This window comes from Mobula birostris, chromosome 3 (genome assembly GCF_030028105.1).
Source record: "Mobula birostris isolate sMobBir1 chromosome 3, sMobBir1.hap1, whole genome shotgun sequence".
NCBI classification, from domain to species: Eukaryota; Metazoa; Chordata; class Chondrichthyes; order Myliobatiformes; family Myliobatidae; genus Mobula; species Mobula birostris.
Window position 1 is genome coordinate 170,977,689 of NC_092372.1, and position 16,830 is coordinate 170,994,518.

Here is a 16,830-nt window from a genome sequence, read left to right on the forward strand (position 1 = left end):
AGGTACCTGTACCTTCTACCTGGTGGCAGCAGCGAGAAAAGAGCATGGCCTAGATGGTGAGGATCTTTGATTTTCTCTAGCAACGTTTCATGTAGATGTGCTCAAAGGTTGGGAGGCTTTACCCATGATGCACTAGGCCAAAACCACCACCTTTTGTAGGATCTGCCGCTCAAAGGCATTGATATTCCCTCACCAGCTCGTAATGCAGCCAGTCAGCACACTTCCCACCACACATCTATAGAAGTTTGCCAAGGGTTTTGATAATATGCCGAATCCTCGCCGACTCCTGAGGAGTAGAGGTGCTGTTGTGCTTTCTTCGCGATTATATTTATATGATGGGTCCAGGACAGGTCCTCTGAGATGGTGACATCCAGGAATTTAAAGTTCAGAATCAGGTTTATAGTCAATGGCATGTGACATGAAATTTGTTAACGTAGCAGCAGCAGTTCAATGCAATACATAATCTAGCAGAGAAAAAAATAATAATAATGAAATAAAAATAATAATAAATGAACAAGTAACTCAATTACATATATTGAATAGATTTTTTAAAACGTGCAAAAACAGAAATACTGTATATTTTTTTTAAAAGTGAGGTAGTGTCCAGAGAGTCAATGTCCATTTAGGAATTGGATGGCAGAGGGGAAGAAGCTGTTCCTGAATCGCTGAGTGTGTGCCTTCAAGCTTCTGTACCTCCTACCTGATGGTAACAGTGAGAAAAGGGCATGCCCTGGGTGCTGGAGGTCCTTCATAATGGACACTGCCTTTCAGAGACACCGCTCCCTGAAGATGTCCTGGATACTTTGTAGGCTAGTACCCAAGATGGAGCTGACTAGATTTACAACCCTCTGCAGCTTCTTTCGGTCCTGTGCAGTAGCAGCCCCCGCCTCCCATACCAGACAGTGATGGAGCCTGTCAGAATGCTCTCCACAGTACAATTATAGAAGTTTTTGAGTGTATTTGTTGACATGCCAAATCTCTTCAAACTCCTAATGAAGTATAGATGCTGTCTTGCCTTCTTTATAACTGCATTGATATGTTGGGACCAGATTAGATCCTCAGAGATCTTGACACCCAGGAACTTGAAGCTGCTCACTTTCTCCACTTCTGATCTCATAGAGGGATTGGTATGTATTCCTTCGTCTTGCCCTTCCTGAAGTCCACAATCAGCTCTTTCGTCTACTGATGTTGAGTGCCAGGTTGTTGCTGCGGCACCACTCCACTAGTTGGTGTATCTCACTCCTGACCCTTTCCACTTCTGAGCCTCCGATGTGTATTGGTTCGTGGAATTCTGGTTTCCCTCTCTTGAAGTCTACAAAATACTCCTTGGTCATATTGACATTGAGTGAGTGGTGGCTGTTGTCACATCACTCAGTCAAACTTTCAGTCTCCATCCTGTATGCTGATTTAGCACCACCTTTGATACAGCCCACAACAGTGGTGTCATCAGCAAACTCTGATTCAGTTTGTGTTTTTTGCAAACTTGGACACATCATATCCTGTCCCTTCATCCCATCACTGATGTATGTCTTGATTAGCTGGGGCCCGAGAACTGATCCCGAGTTCCCCACTGGTCATTGCTTGATACCCTGAGAAAGTCCCACTGAGTCCCAATCTCTGTTGCTTGTCTATCAACCAATTTTCTATCCAACACCCAGTAAGAAATGAAGAGAGGTGATAATTAGATAGAGGTGAGTGATGTTAGCTGTAACATGGATTCTAATGCCATACCTTAAAGCAGGGTTTTCCAACCTGTGGTCCACATACCCCTTACTTAATAGTATTGGTCCATGACATAAAAAAATGGCGGGAACCCCCGCCTTAAAGTGATCTACGACAGAGTACTATGTGGAGGAAAAATAGGTCGGGGTAAACAGTGGTTTAGAGGCAGGAAATGAAGTCTTTGTGGGTAAGCCAGCTGGCCATGATGGAGGAGCATTTGTAGTCAAACACATCAAAAACTGCAGCAGAATGAGCAGAGAATCTTTGACCTCAGTTAGGTAGAATCTTATTCTTGGTTTTCATCAGATCTAGTTCACCACTGTGGCAGATATGGAAAGTTGGTCAGAAGGATTTAAAAGGGGGTTTGTGGGTATGATTTCCTTGTGTGTGGGAGGCTAAAATTTCAGTGATCATTTTGCAAAGTAAAGCAAGGTTGAAAATGATTAAGGTTGTTTGCTAAAATTGAGAAGGTAATTTTAAAATGTGGTAGTACTTACAGATGTAACACTTGTGCAGAATTTAATTAATTTAAGGGTGAGAATCTGGTATAGAAATACATCCTAGAAAATGTATTAGGATAAGAAAAGAGTTTACAGTACGATAAGATTCTCACACCCACTTCTATCTTCTATGAGCAGCCCCTCCATGTTGAGGGTGACTTGTTTCCAAAACAATTCTGTGGGTTTTGAGGAGTCTGATAAACCACAGGGACCACAAATTCCACCAGAGGTGGGGAGGAGTTGTTTGATGAGAAGGGAGTTGGGGTAGTTTGTGAAGTGGTACATCTCATCTGCTGCATGTGCTGAGCTTTTGTTTGCTCCATGCAGTCCCAGATTCTAACTCATTTTATCTGGTCATAGGGTTCCCAGAATTGTGTTAGCTATGTTAAATTTTTTGTTCAAGAGAAGCTTTGACAAAACCTTTAACTTGATTCCTCTGTACACCTGACAATCTCTTACCATAATGGAGCTCAAAGTAAAGTATACATTCCTGCAGTGTGGTGTGAGGCAGGTAAATAATGTGGTCTGCCCAAAGTAACTGATTAGGTGTAATGTTGGTCTCAGTGCTGGAGACATTGGAATGGGAGAGTGTGTTGACATTGGTTTACCTACTCTGGCAGTAGATTTGAAGGATTCATTGGGTTTTTTTTTGTGCTTTGAGGTTCCTGCTTTAGATGGTCCGTGACTCATAACCATATAGTAAGGGCAGGGGGTTGGGGGTGATCACTGATGCTTGGTAGGGAATGATTTTGTTTTGAGTTTGAGGTCCTATTGTTGAACTTTTGTTCAGGTGGTTAGTAACTGAAGGCTAGCACACTGAGGCCGTGATGCATTTCATTATCACTGCCAGCCTTTATTAAGAGCTGGTTCCCAAAATATAGGAAATAGTCCACGTTTTCCAGAGTCTTGTGATAAGTTTATATTGCTGGAGGGTAGGAACTGGTGGGAAGAGAATTTGTGTTCTGTGGAAGTAAAATGCAAGCGCCCATCTTCTCGAATGCTTTGACGGTAACCTGGGTCTCAGCCTTCAGATAAGCATGTGTGAGGATCGTCAATGTACAGCAGTTAAATGACTGGGGTTGGGGTGAATTTATTTCTAGATTACAGATGATGTTGGCTTAACGGCTTCCCATGGTTCTGTAGGTGAGCTCCATTTCATCATGAGATTTGTTGGTGGTGAGGAGCAGCACTATAGTTAGCAGGCTTTAGAAAAGTATTGAAACAACGACACATCAAAGAAAATAAAGAGTAGTTTCACTGATTCCTAGACAATTGATTATGATTCTGTTATTAAAAACAGAAAATACTGGAAATATTCAGCAGATCAGAATTAATGTTTAAGTTCAAGCAGAACTTGAACTGTTAGATCTGTTTTCTCTGTTTCTATCCAAATTTGCACCATCTACAGGAAGTTGCTTATGGATTGTATTATTAATTATGTGAATATAAAGGTTGAAATAGTATGCCATGCAAATACAAATTTTGTACCATTAGGTTGAAGAGATATTTACTTTCTACTTTCAGCTTGATTTTCAGAACAAAATACTCTCCACTTTATTAAATTCAATGGGTCATTTTTACAAATGGACTTACTAATTAACTGTTGCACGCTGCAAGTGCTTCACTGAGCACCATAGTTAATCACCACTTATGAATGAGAGCTCTGATAGCATGCAAAATTGATCTTGGACTAACCCAATTTGGATTCGATACAATTTAGCTCAAAATATCTGAACTAAATGCGATAGTAATTTTCAGATATCTTACAATATGTAAATCTTGCTGTCTGATATCATTGTATACATGATCATTTAAATTTAAATAACTTGAAGTGAAGTCCAATTCATTTAATTATTTTACATCTGAGCAACCGATGTGTATTGTTAATCTTTAATAGAGTGTATTGATTGATACAGATTTGGAAAAGGTTGAAATTTTTAGAACTGGTTCTCAGCTTAATCACTTTTGTTATATTGCTTACATTTTGTATTTTGAAGTATATATTTCTGACTGAACAACCTTGCAACAATAATTTCCTTCTGGGTAAATAAAGTTTTATCTTTTGAGAATTTATTTTCCATTTAGTTTTGGAAAATGATGACAAAACAAAACTGAGATTCTGAATTGTTTCAGGGATTCTCAAAGGATATAAAAGTTCCAAAAGTGAAGTATGTTGGTTACATTAAAGACTATGAAGGTGCCACTCTGATGGGATGTGAGCTAAATCCACGGATCCCGTACACTGAGTTCTCTGTGATCATAAAGAAACAGAAGGAGGTGAATGCTTTCTATACCTTGTTGATGTTTCATTTTCCAGTGTTTCTTTCAACTGTGCTTAAGACTGGAAGTCAAGTTAGCAAGTTTACTTCCAAGATACAAACCTTTATTTATTTTTGAATGAAACTAGATCTAATTAGTGTTTGCACTATTGCTTTCTGCTAAGTAAAATTAAATCTACAAATAAGGAAAATATAACTTTCAATGGATAAAAGCGAAGTCTGAGTAGCAAATGTTGCCTTTAGCAAAATTGATTATATGCAAATAACTGATAGAGCAGAAATAATTTATCAATAATTTACCAATGAAATATTATTTTTTCCCTGTACTGATTCATTTCTTCCAGTTTCTATTCTGCCTGTCCTGAGACTCGGTCTATTGCAGTGAAGTTTCTGAAATATCAAAAGTATAGAGGAAATTTATTATCAAAGTATGTATATGTCACCTATACAACCCTGAGATTAATTTTCTTACGGGCATACTCAATAAATCCATAATAGAATCAATGAAAGACCGCACCAACTGGGCATTCAACCACGTGTAAAAGACAACAAACTGCAAATACAAAAAGAAAGTAATAATAATAAATAAATAAGCAATAACTTACGAGAACATGAGATGCAGAGTCCTCTGTTCTCAAATAAGATATTCCCTTAAGATAACTGAACCATGTATCTTGTTTTTAACTCCTTCCTTCCATTTCAACTAATGTCATCCCCCTTTCACCAGCAGCAGGACACAGGCAGGCATTTTTCAACAGACGGGATTGTGCATCAGGCAATTTAATCCTTACTTTTCACTTAGTAATTAATATTTCTGTTGCCTTATTTCCTACCCCTTCCTCATTTTTCTATGCCCTACAATTCAGTTTAAATTCTAGTGAAGTGCAACACCTATAGTGTTGGCTTACCTTTAGATTTACAGGTTGGCTGTATATGAGCTGCAGTATATTTTCAATGTTTTCTTATTATTTCTTCATTATTGAATATTTTAGTTAACGGATTTTTGTGGTCTATTAGGCATAGTAAATGAAACGTCTTTCCAAGCTAGTTCTCATCCCTAATTATTCCATACTCTCTTTTGCCTTAAGATTATAAAAAAATTGATAGAAAGAAAACAGGCACAGATTCGCAAAGTGTACCCAGGACTCTCCTGCTTCAAAGAGGGAGTGCGACAAATCCCCATTGAAAGTATACCTGGAATAAGTAAGCAAACTAGCACAGGTTTGAAGTGTTTTGGCTACTCTTTGTAACAAAGCTAGAATGTGTTACCCAATCCAATTTCAAAATTAAACATGATTTCAGTGGACAAGAGCTGACGTGATTTAATTTATCAACAGAGGAATCTGGTTGGAAACCTAGCGGAAAAGAAAGAGGGTAAGTCTGTTTAAAAAAACAATAACTGTAACTACAGCAGGAGAACTTTTAAGTAAATTGGGAAAGCGTGAGATGAGGAACTGCTGCGTACTTGTTCTTGCAGAAACGTGGCTTCCAGGACAATATCCCATGCGCCATCAATCTTCAAGCCATGCCACTCAGGGACTTGTGTTAATATTATTTTTTGTGACCGTATGTGCTATCATAGCTATATGTACTGTTTGTGACTGTATGTACTGTGTTTCACACCTTGGTCCTGGAGGAATGCTGTTTCGTTTAACTGTATAAACGTTTGTATGGTTGAATGACAATTAAACTTGAGCTTGAAAAGGATCAACTCATAGCTCCTGTGTTGATCACCAACAAGAGAAAGCCAACATCTCTGTGTCTCTGTATACTAGTTCTTTGTCATCTCCTCTTCTCCTGTCCAGTCACTCACTCACTTAAAATTTGAGTGATCATGTAAAAAGCGGATGTTCTCTACTACCCATAGTCACTGGAATAGCCATATCAGTATAAAGACTGCAGGAGCAAGTCAGAGGATGGGTATTCTGTAGTGAATGCTTCACTGTTTGACTGTTTAAACTTTCCCACCACATCCAGGGAAGGAATTTGATAGAAAACCTCCAACTTGGTCTTTTGGCTCTATCTGCAACAATACGTATTAGTGGTACTGGACAGGATAAAGAAATCATTGAAAAGCACCCTTTCACCACACGGAAAGTTGCAGTTGCAGAATGTACTTCCTGCACATTGAAATGCAGCAAGTTACTTGGAGTAGCCCCTAAATTCACCCACGACCTCTGCCAGTTAAAGTGGTGAAAACACAAATAGTCACAGTGAGATACAGCACAGAAACCACCCTCTTTTCCCATCAATCCCACACCTTTCACTTGCCTGGTTGAGTGTGGATTTAACCTCTCTCAGCCCACATGATCACACAGAGAATATACACTCGATTGGGAGGTAAGTCATGACCGAGTTTGGATTGCTGGAGCTTTAAGGTAGTAGCTCTATTAACTGTAGCACCCAAATATTCCCTTCAGCCTGGCTGTCGACCCTATTCTACCCACTTTGCTGCTGTACTCCTCGTCGAAAGTAACAGTGGAGAAATTAAATCCATATCTCTGCCTCCATATGGAGACAAATATATTAGGACACTATATGTACAAGTTTATATTCTGGACCCAGAAAGTCCTAACTTGGGCATAGATTACCATTCTTTTCTATGGCAGAATCAAAATCCTGTAACTCTATACTTACCAATATTGATATATACCATTAGTTTAAGACCATTTCAAGGCACACTCCCACCTTTTCAGGGACTTGTCGTTTGACCAATAATGTCTGTATCCCAATTATTAGTTCATTAAGCATTTACTTCACCTTCAACATCCTTCAGCTTTTCTGGACTCTAGATCTGGGTTCCCAACCTTTTTATGCCATTATCCCAGGAATCTGTGGACCCCAGATTTGGAACTGCTGCCCTAGATTCTGAAGCTGCTGTGTGCATTTCTCCATAGACGCATTCTGTGCTGCAGAGTTTTTGGTGTAATGAACTGGTTACAGTAAACACTTGAGTCCAGTATATAGACAAATTAAATTGGTAGTCACTAAATTATAGAATTGTTATAAGACAAAAGGAAGCAGTTTGATCCATTGAAACTATGCCAGCTTCTGGTAGGTAATCCCATCAATCTCATTGCTCTATTCCTTCTCTAACTCTACCCTTTGGAAGGCACTGATTTGATTTTGTTTTTACTACTCCATAGACCATTTCAGATCCATTCTTAACCTCAGATTTAAAATCTGATGATCATTATCCCACTGACAAAGGACCCACAAGGCCTATTTCACTCTCCAAAACCAGATCCAACATGGCTTCTTTCTTGTTTGATTGGAAACTCAGAATCAAGGCTGTTATCACTGACATATATCAAGAAAGTTGTTTTTTGGGAAGCAGTACAACGCAAGGTACAAGGAATTACTATAGGTTGCTGTTGTGATTGCCTAAAACTGTGGCACACGGGCACCGTAACTGGGAAACATCGATGTCTGTTCACACAGGGAACCTTCGAGAGAGAATCCAAGAGAATCTCACTCTCTTGACACCATGTTTAAACTTCTTCAACACAAAGAAAACAACAGTTTCATTTGCTGTGATCACCTATTTAACATTTTGAACACAGTCGGGTAAATTTGCAGATTTATAATGGTAGCACATACCAACTAGCAGCACCTCTTTGGATATTCAGCACTAGTGCCTGTCCCAAAACCCAAAACATATTCCTTTTGTTGGTTTTGAGGGATGGCACCATGAATATACTGTACAACTGGGGTGGCAGGGCAGGGTAGCGTAGTGGTTAGCACATCACCAGCGACCTGGGTTCAGTTCTCACCGATGTCTGTAAGGAGTCTGTACCCTTCTCCCCGTGAACCACGTGGGCTTTGTCCGGTTTCCTCCCACAGTCCAATGACGTACCGGTTGATAGGTTAATTGGTCATTGTAAATTGTCCCGTGATTTGGTTAAATCGGGAGTTGCTGAGTGGCACGGCTTGAAGGGCCTGTTCCACACTGTATCTCTCTCAATAAGTAATTAAAAATAAATAAACTAACCAGAAAGTTGAGACAAAATAGAACTTGTCCTGCAACTGAGCATTATGTGGCAAGGATACACCTTAGCAACGTGCAGAAAGCAGGAGAACTAGCTAGTTGTCTTCCCCTATGTAGTTTCAATGGGACAGAATCAGAATGTCCTATTAAATTGTTTACAGGTTTTATTTCATGAAAAACTGGTTTTTATTTATTCAATAATTATGATATCCATAATGTCATAACTCCAGAATGGTCTTTAACAGTTAAAATAAAATAAAATTAAATAAATAAATAAATAAATAGATAGATAGATAGATAAATAGATAGATAGATAGTACGAAAAAGGAATAGTGAAGTTGAGTGTGGGTCTTCAGGCTCCTAGTACCCTCTCCATGTTGGTAGTAATGAGAAGAGGGCATGACCTAGGCAATGAGTGTCCTCACTGATTGATGCCACTGTCTTGAGGCACCGCCTCTTAAAGATGCCGCGATTGTGGGGAGGGCTGTCACGTGATAGAGCTGGCTGCGTCTACAACCCTCTGCAGCCTCTTTCTTTGGAGACTCCATACCAGGCAGTGATGCAGCCAATCCGAATGCCGTCCACTGAAAATCTGTAGAAACTTGCAAGAGTCCTTGGTAACATACTGAATCTCCTCATTCATTGATGGGATCTGGGTACTGCTGACAATGTGAGCATTTGTTGCGCATCTCAAAATTCCCATGAAAGGTAGATGGTGAGCCCCGTTCTTGAAGTTCTGCAGTTTCTCCTGCCTTATTCAGACAATGCTATTGAATAGAGAGTTCTAGGATTTGGATCCTGCATTGAAAGACCAGTACCAAGTGACAAGTCAAAATGGCATTAAGCTTGGAAAAGAATCTTCAGGTAATGGTGTTCTCTACGTGCCCACCAGCTATGTCCTTTTTGCTGTAACTGGTCACAGGTTGGGTCTAGCCTGGGCAAGTCAGTGCACTGTGTTTTGTTACTGCTATACACCATGACTGCCTGTGGTGGGAAATCAGTGTTTGAGACACTAGATGGGCGACCAGTCAAGTAGTTTGCTCTTTCCTGGACGGTGTACAGCAGCTTAAGAGAGGTTTAAGCTTTATTCATCAAGGCAAACAGAGAGTATCCCATTATAGAACATAGAATAGTACAACACAGTACAGGCCCTTCGGCCCACAATGTTGTGCCGACCCTTAAACCCTGCCTCCCATATAACCCCCCACCTTAAATTCCTCCATATACCTGTCTAGTACTCTCTTAAATTTCACTAGTGTATCTGCCTCCACCACTGACTCAGGCAGTGCATTCCACGCACCAACCACTCCCTGAGTGGAAAACCTTACTCTAATATCCCCCTTGAACTTCCTACCCCTTACCTTAAAGCCATGTCCTCTTGTATTGAGCAGTGGTGCCCTGGGGAAGAAGCGCTGGCTATCCACTCTATCTCGTCGTCTTAATATCTTGTATACCTCTATCATGTCTCCTCTCATCCTCCTTCTCTCCAAAGAGTAAAGCCCTAGCTCCCTTAATCTCTGATCATAATGCTACTCTCTAAACCAGGCAGTCTCCTGGTAAATCTCCTCTGTACCCTTTCCAATGCTTCCACATCCTTCCTGTAGTGAGGCGACCACATTATACCCCGAATGTGTGCCTTGTAAATGATGGGTGTGGGGAGGTGAGTCATATGTTGCAGGATGCTCAGCTTGCAAACCTGGTCTTGTATCCACAATATTTATATGAGTAGATGAGCTGGGTTTCTGATTATTGGTGATGTGTTGTGGTTGATAGTGCAGGACTCAGCAATGGTAGTGCTGGCGAATTTCAAATATGTGGTTGGGCTGTCTCTCGCTTATGCTGCCGCTGCTGTGTTGAATGACATTTGTCACTTATCAGCCTATGATGATGTCTGGTTCTTGCCACGTGTAGAAATGGACTGTTTCATTTGCTGAGGTGCTGCAACTGATTTGAAAGTCATGCATCCAAATGCAAACATCCCCACTCCTGACCTTAAGATGGTACAAAAGCAGTACAAGGAACGTCAGATTTGTCATTTCAAAAGAGATTAAACAGTCTGTGCTTTTACACTTCTTGAATTTGGAAGAATGAGACCCTAAACCCTTGAAAGAGTAGACATTGAGTTGGTACAGAGTTGGTCGCCTAGAACTTGGGGCCACCTGGCTCTGTTTGACTGAGTGTGGCACCAATGTGTCATAATGGCCATTTACCAACGGGAAGACAGTTCTCCGGTTGAACTCGTACCACGTCTAATGAAAAATAGTCATAGAGTCTCACAACAGGGAAAGAGGCCATGTGGCCCAACTGGTCCATGCCGACCAAAATTTCTATTTAAGCTAGTCCCATTTGCCGTTGTATCTTCTATACCCCTCTGAACCTTTGCTATCTATGTACCTGTCCAAATTTCTTTTAAATGTTAAGGTAGCTAGCTCAACCACTTCTCCTGACTGCTGATTTCACCCTTTGGTTCCTAGTAAATCTCTCCCCTCTCATCCTGAACCTATGTCCCCTAGTTCTTGATTTCCCAAACCTGAGACTAAGACTGTTTTCATTCACCCTATCAACGACTGACATGATTTTATACACCTCTACAATGCACCCCCTCTTTCTCCTACATTCCAAGGAATAAAGTCCCAGTCTACTCAATCCCTCTCTATAACCCTCCCTATCAAGTTCTGGCAGCGGCTTCTCAGCACTCTTTCCAGCTTAATGGCATCTTCCCTATAGTAGGTTGACCAACTGCAGCATAGCATCCCAATATCGCTAGTCAGTTCCGTGACTGATGAAGGCCAGCATGCCAGGAGCTGCTGTCACCAATCTGTCTACCGCTGGGGCCACTTACAAGGAATCATGTACTTGTACTCCTCGGTCCCTTTGTACAGCTCTCCTCAGCAATTCACAGAATACACCATCTTGCATTTATCTGAATTAATTTGCTATTCTTTGGTTCATTTACCCAGCTAGTCAAGGTCCTTCTGAAATTCGTAATAACCATATTTACTCTCGGTAACATCACCTATTTTAGTGTCATCTGCAAATTGACTAACCATGCCTTGCATATACTCTCATGTAACTCATTGATATAGATGACAAACAACAATAGGCCTAACACTGACACCACTAGCCACAGGCCTTCACTATCATGCTCTGCTTCCTACCATCAAGACAACTGTGTATTCAATTAGTTAGCTCTCCCTAGATCCCATGCAATGTAACTTTCAAAAACAGCCTAACATGCAGATCCTTATCAGGGGACTTAATGTAGTCCCTATAGACTAGACCAAATCTATTAAACTGCCCTCATTGACTACTGAAAACACTCAGTCTAATTCATGAGGCATGATCTCCCATGCATAAAGCCATACTGATTATACCTAATCAAACCGTCCTTCCAAATACATGCATATCCTTTCCCTCAGAATCCCCTCTAGTGATTTACCGACCACAGATTATTGTGCTTGTCACATTTCAATCACCCCAGCCCCAAACCATCCCTTCCTGATTTCCTCAGGGTATTGTCCTAACCCAGCCTATCTTCAGCCACTTCACCGCTGATTTCCTCAGGGTATTGTCCTAACCCAGCCTACCTTCAGCCACTTCACCAGTGGCTTGATGTTCGTTGCTGACTGAGCAACTCATCAACTGAAACAGAAATTTCAGGATGTTGATAGTGGGCTTTTTGTCAATGGTTATGCCGTAGAATGTCAGAGGTAAGTTGGAACCTGTCCATGGCAACCACCTGTCAGTCAGGCTGTACAGATTGTGTGCAATTATGGATGGATATTAATTATAGCCAGTGCCTGCACCATGAGAGAAATTTCTAATGCTCCTAAAGACATCAGTTCAGTAAGAATAATGTATTATGCAAAGCAAAAAGAAAATGTTTTCAAACTATTTTGACGCCGAAATCTCTATGGCAAGACCTAGACAGCATTCAGGTCTGGCTGGTAAGTGGCAAGTTGCATCTGTGGCACACAAGTGCCAGGCATTTACCATCTCCAGCTGTTACTGCCACCTCTGAAATTCAGTGACTTTGCCATCATTATCCCTATACCACCACGCATTAGTGACCAGAATCATAGAAATCATAGGACTACAAGAAGTTAGGTCAGAAGCTACATAACATTTGATGCAACATCCAAGGCTTATCTCATGACTTCCTAAGACCTTTTCACTATGGACAAGTCACGTGATGGAATCCTCTCTCTCCAATGCACTGATAACAGAGAGTGAATGTTCACTGTATGCCACACATGAACATTCAGTGCTGTGTCCTGGATGATATTGGCCATCTTGTGTGCTGTTGGAGATGCATTCCTCAGGGCAAGTGGTTATTATTCTATCAGATTCCTGAGCTTTGTGTCGTACATGTTAGAATGAATAGGTAATCAGGAAATATGCCACCCTTCAAATAATCTGCTTTGTAACTGGCCCTTTTAAGTTTCTGGATGATTTCGGGATACCCATGGTGGACATTTCTCCAATTTTTATGCCATTTAGTGTCAAGTATAAGTTGGAATCTGTCGATGTCAGTCAAGCTGTTCAGTGTCAGTGCAATTACAGATGAATATTAGTTATAGGCAATGACTGCATTATGAGGGAAGCTTCTAATGGTCCTAGGGCATCAATTCAGTAAAAATAACATTTTACTAAAGGAGAAAAAAATTGTTATCTAACGATCTTGACATTTAAATTTGTTTATTTTCACTGCAGAGAATTTAAGCAGTTGAATTAGGAGATTATCCACTGTAGCTTTTTTTTTAAAGCATAACAATATCAAAATATTGCCAAGAGAATAAGCAAGAATACAACTCCAGCCAACTTTGCTGTTCATTCATATTATTTCTGAACTTTGTTTTAAATGCACTTTCTAATCGGTGCCTTAAACTTCAAAATTAAGGCATCAATTTATCAATCACATTTCCATTTTGCATTCCAAATCTTAATTATTTTTGTAGGCAAGAATTACTCATCTCTGAGTCATAATTAGCTACTGTCTATTGCACTGATATTCCATTCACCACTCATCCCAGCCCCACTATCAAATGTTTGTGATTGCATGACTCCTATTGTTTTGTTGGCCTTCCTTGCATCTATTCCTCTGGATGCAATCAGCGTTTTGCTCACTTCATTACTGGTGATGGTAAGTAAAGCGCTGCAGCCAGAGCACAAAAAGCAGCTGAGAATTTTTGAAGTAATGAAAAGTCAACTTACCCTTAGCTAAACTTAACTTTTTTAAGTGAAGTAACTATTTGCTGGAGCAACACAGTGGGCCGAGCAACAAACATTGGTGGTTCATTAACATTTTGGGTTGCAACCCAGCAACATCTTCAGCCAGCTGACAGCTGAATCTATCAATTCATTCAGACCCATTGGTTTTAGATATCACAAAATAGCATGGCACACTTGGAATAGCCAGTTTTGCATTTAACCTCCACGCAAGAGGTTCAGGAAACTGGATCCTTTGAATAAAGGGAGATGATTTTATTCTCATTATTCACCAGGTTAAAAATTGACTTTGGGACTTGGAGAATGTTTGCATTTTGGTCAGGAGGCCTGCGGTAATTGAGTTCATGCTGATGGCAAGGAATTTCTGCTACTGGGATGTGTAACTGAAACCATAATCTTTTGAATATGGACAAAGGTACACCGTGCCTTTTTGACATGTGACATGGTATTCTGGTCCAGGTTCAACGAAGTTAAAGTGTATTTTCTCGGTTAAATGTACTGCTTCTTTCAACCTCTTTGCTGAAGGAAATTAAATATTAAAGGATAAGATTTTTGTCTTCTCATTCAAAATGCAATTGATGTTAAAATTTGTTTCAGAAAAGACTCACGGGACCCTGAACAGCTTTACAATACCTTAAAGAATATTTTGCAGCAAGTAAAGGTAAAGACCAAATGTAGCTTAAAATCCTACCTTAATGCTAACAGTCATTTACTGCTTTTATATTTTTTTGCCTCATGAAGCTAAGAATCTGAATTGCTTATCCTGCTATATTATAATTAACAGAGTCACCAAAGTGCTTGGCCATTCATGGAACCAGTTAAGAAAACTGATGCCCCTGGTTATTATGAAGTCATTCGCTTTCCAATGGGTGTGTACGATTTTTTTTTTTTGAAACTATAAACGCTCAGGCCCCTAATTATTTCTTTTAGAAATTGCAGCTTGGAGTGTAACCTAAAAGAAACTTTTATGTTACATTTGCCAGTACTCCCTGCGTCAAGGAGAAATGCTTTTATAACGATAGAACAAAAACAAGGTAGAATATGCATCACAAACTCATCACACTCTCTTCCATTGTCGAGCACTGTTCCAGGAGTTGTGTTGATATGTCAGGTTCATTCGTGTCCTTGAAAACGCAGTCCTTACAGAAAAGAGCAACACACACAAAGGAGTTACTTGGCAGGTTAGGCAGCCACTGTGGAAATGAATAAACACTCAGTATTTCAAACCAAGACCCTTTTTCAGGACTGGAAAGGAAAGGGGAAGTTTAAAGGGGAAGAATAAAAGGGTGGGAAGAAGACAAGCTAGAAAGTAATAGGTGAAGCCAGGTGGGTGGGAAAGGTAAAGGGTTGGGTGCACTGCCACATTGCTGATGACCTGTTCTCCTGAACTAACTCTGCCTCAAATCTGCCTGTCCCAGCACGACTGACTGACAGTATAGAAAATTTCCAAGGTACGCCCTGCCCACAAGAAACAAAACAAAGCCAATTGAGCCTTTTTTAATCTCAGCATCCTATTCTTAATCATCACTAAAGTGAGAGCAGGTATTTGACACACAACTATCCAACAGACCAGTTCACTGATGTAGGGCTTAGGTTATGCTAGAATCATTAGGCCTTACTACAGCCATGGTCCTGACATGGGGAAAAGGGGCTGGACTTCTGAAGCAAGGTGAGGGTGACAACATCATTTGATCAAATATGACAGCAGGAATTCCAGTAAACTTGAAGTTAAAGTGAAAGTTTACTTCTGGTTGAAGTCAAAACATGTACAAAGAAAGGTGATTGTAGTTGTTGGAAGTATATTGCTCCATGAGTTGTTCAAAATCAAGGCCTTGGCCCAGTCATTCTCAGTTACTTCATCAATAACCTACCTAATGTTGTGGTCAGAATGGAGATGTTTGCTGATTATTGCAAAACTCAGTAAATGAAGCAGCCCGAGCCAACTGGAACAAGGATTCGTGCAACATTCAATCATTTGTAACATTTGCTTTGCAAATGCAAGGCAGTGATCATCTCCAACAAGAAAAAGTTTAACTACCAATGTTTGAAAATAAACAGTATCACTGAATTCCTCCACCATCAAAAACTGGGGTCACCACTGGCCAGAGTTAGCTAACACAAATAATGTGTCTGCAAAAACAGCCTCTGTGGCAAGTGATTCACTTCTCAACTCCCTAAAGCTTTTCTATGATCCGCACCATACATTTGTAGTGTGACCTGTCTGTAGTAGAGGGGCTCTAGCAACGAATGGCACTATGCTAGGCAAAGCAACTGATTTAATTGGCACCATATGTTCAAGCTTAATCACTCCCACTTCCATCCATGATGTCCCACAGCTGCAGTGTGCCACATCTTACCCTTGATATCAGCTTCCACCAGATCTTCAGACACTTGTGATCATCACCTACTGCTGGTTCCCTTTTAAGTCATGAACCACCCTAACTTGGAAGTCCCTTCATTGTTACTGCATCTAAATCCTGGATTGCCTTGCCCAATAATTTGTTGGAGTATCTTTACCACTAGGGCTTACCACTACTCATTTTAGGGAATTTAGGGATGGTCATTAACCACTAGCCTTGACAGTGACATGCATATTTTGAGTGACTTAGTAAGTTTGTTAATGTCGTTAGTTGAAATTATTAATTGCTAAGAAGGCACAAAGAGATACTGACTGATTAATTTGGTAAGATGGTGGCAGATGGTATCGTGCAAATTATCTTAAGTTTCTTTCATAATGCATATTAGAAAAGCAACATACTTTGAAAGGTGAGATTTGAAATTTCTAGCCCATAAATCACCTTGAATTAATAAGCAAGCATTTAGGGCAAGAAATGTTATGTTAGCCTTTATTGTATGGTTTGGAAGATGATTGAGGAATGGAGAGGGTTGAAATTGAACTTTGATTGCTGGCAATATTTGGAAGCAGGTTGCCTGATCGTTATATTTATTTCAGCATGTTGATATAAATGAAACAAAATATGCATTTTGCCTGCGATTTACACCCAGTTACTCCTGTTTTGTGCACTTACTAGTGAAAATCCTGTTAATGATATTTAGAGTTTTGGTGAAACCTTGCATGGAGTCTTGCTTACACAATTGATGCTCCATACTG

General features: G+C 40.2%; 1 protein-coding gene across 10 annotated transcripts in view; it reads left to right on the top strand.

Moving 5' to 3' along the window:
- The window catches only part of kat2b (K(lysine) acetyltransferase 2B), a 115,077-nt gene that overhangs the window by 93,088 nt on the left and 5,159 nt on the right, over window positions 1-16,830 (top strand). For 5 of the 10 annotated variants that reach the window (XM_072253676.1, XM_072253669.1, XM_072253672.1 and 2 more), the window contains 5 exons: window positions 4,356-4,499; window positions 5,590-5,722; window positions 5,839-5,875; window positions 14,316-14,379; window positions 14,503-14,587. In XM_072253676.1, the coding sequence (XP_072109777.1) occupies window positions 4,356-4,499; window positions 5,590-5,722; window positions 5,839-5,875; window positions 14,316-14,379; window positions 14,503-14,587 (463 nt within the window). Of the gene's footprint in view, window positions 1-4,355; window positions 4,500-5,589; window positions 5,723-5,838; window positions 5,876-14,315; window positions 14,380-14,502; window positions 14,588-16,830 lie in introns of those variants that run through there. The other 5 variants (XM_072253670.1, XM_072253673.1, XM_072253675.1 and 2 more) reach the window with 3 other exon arrangements.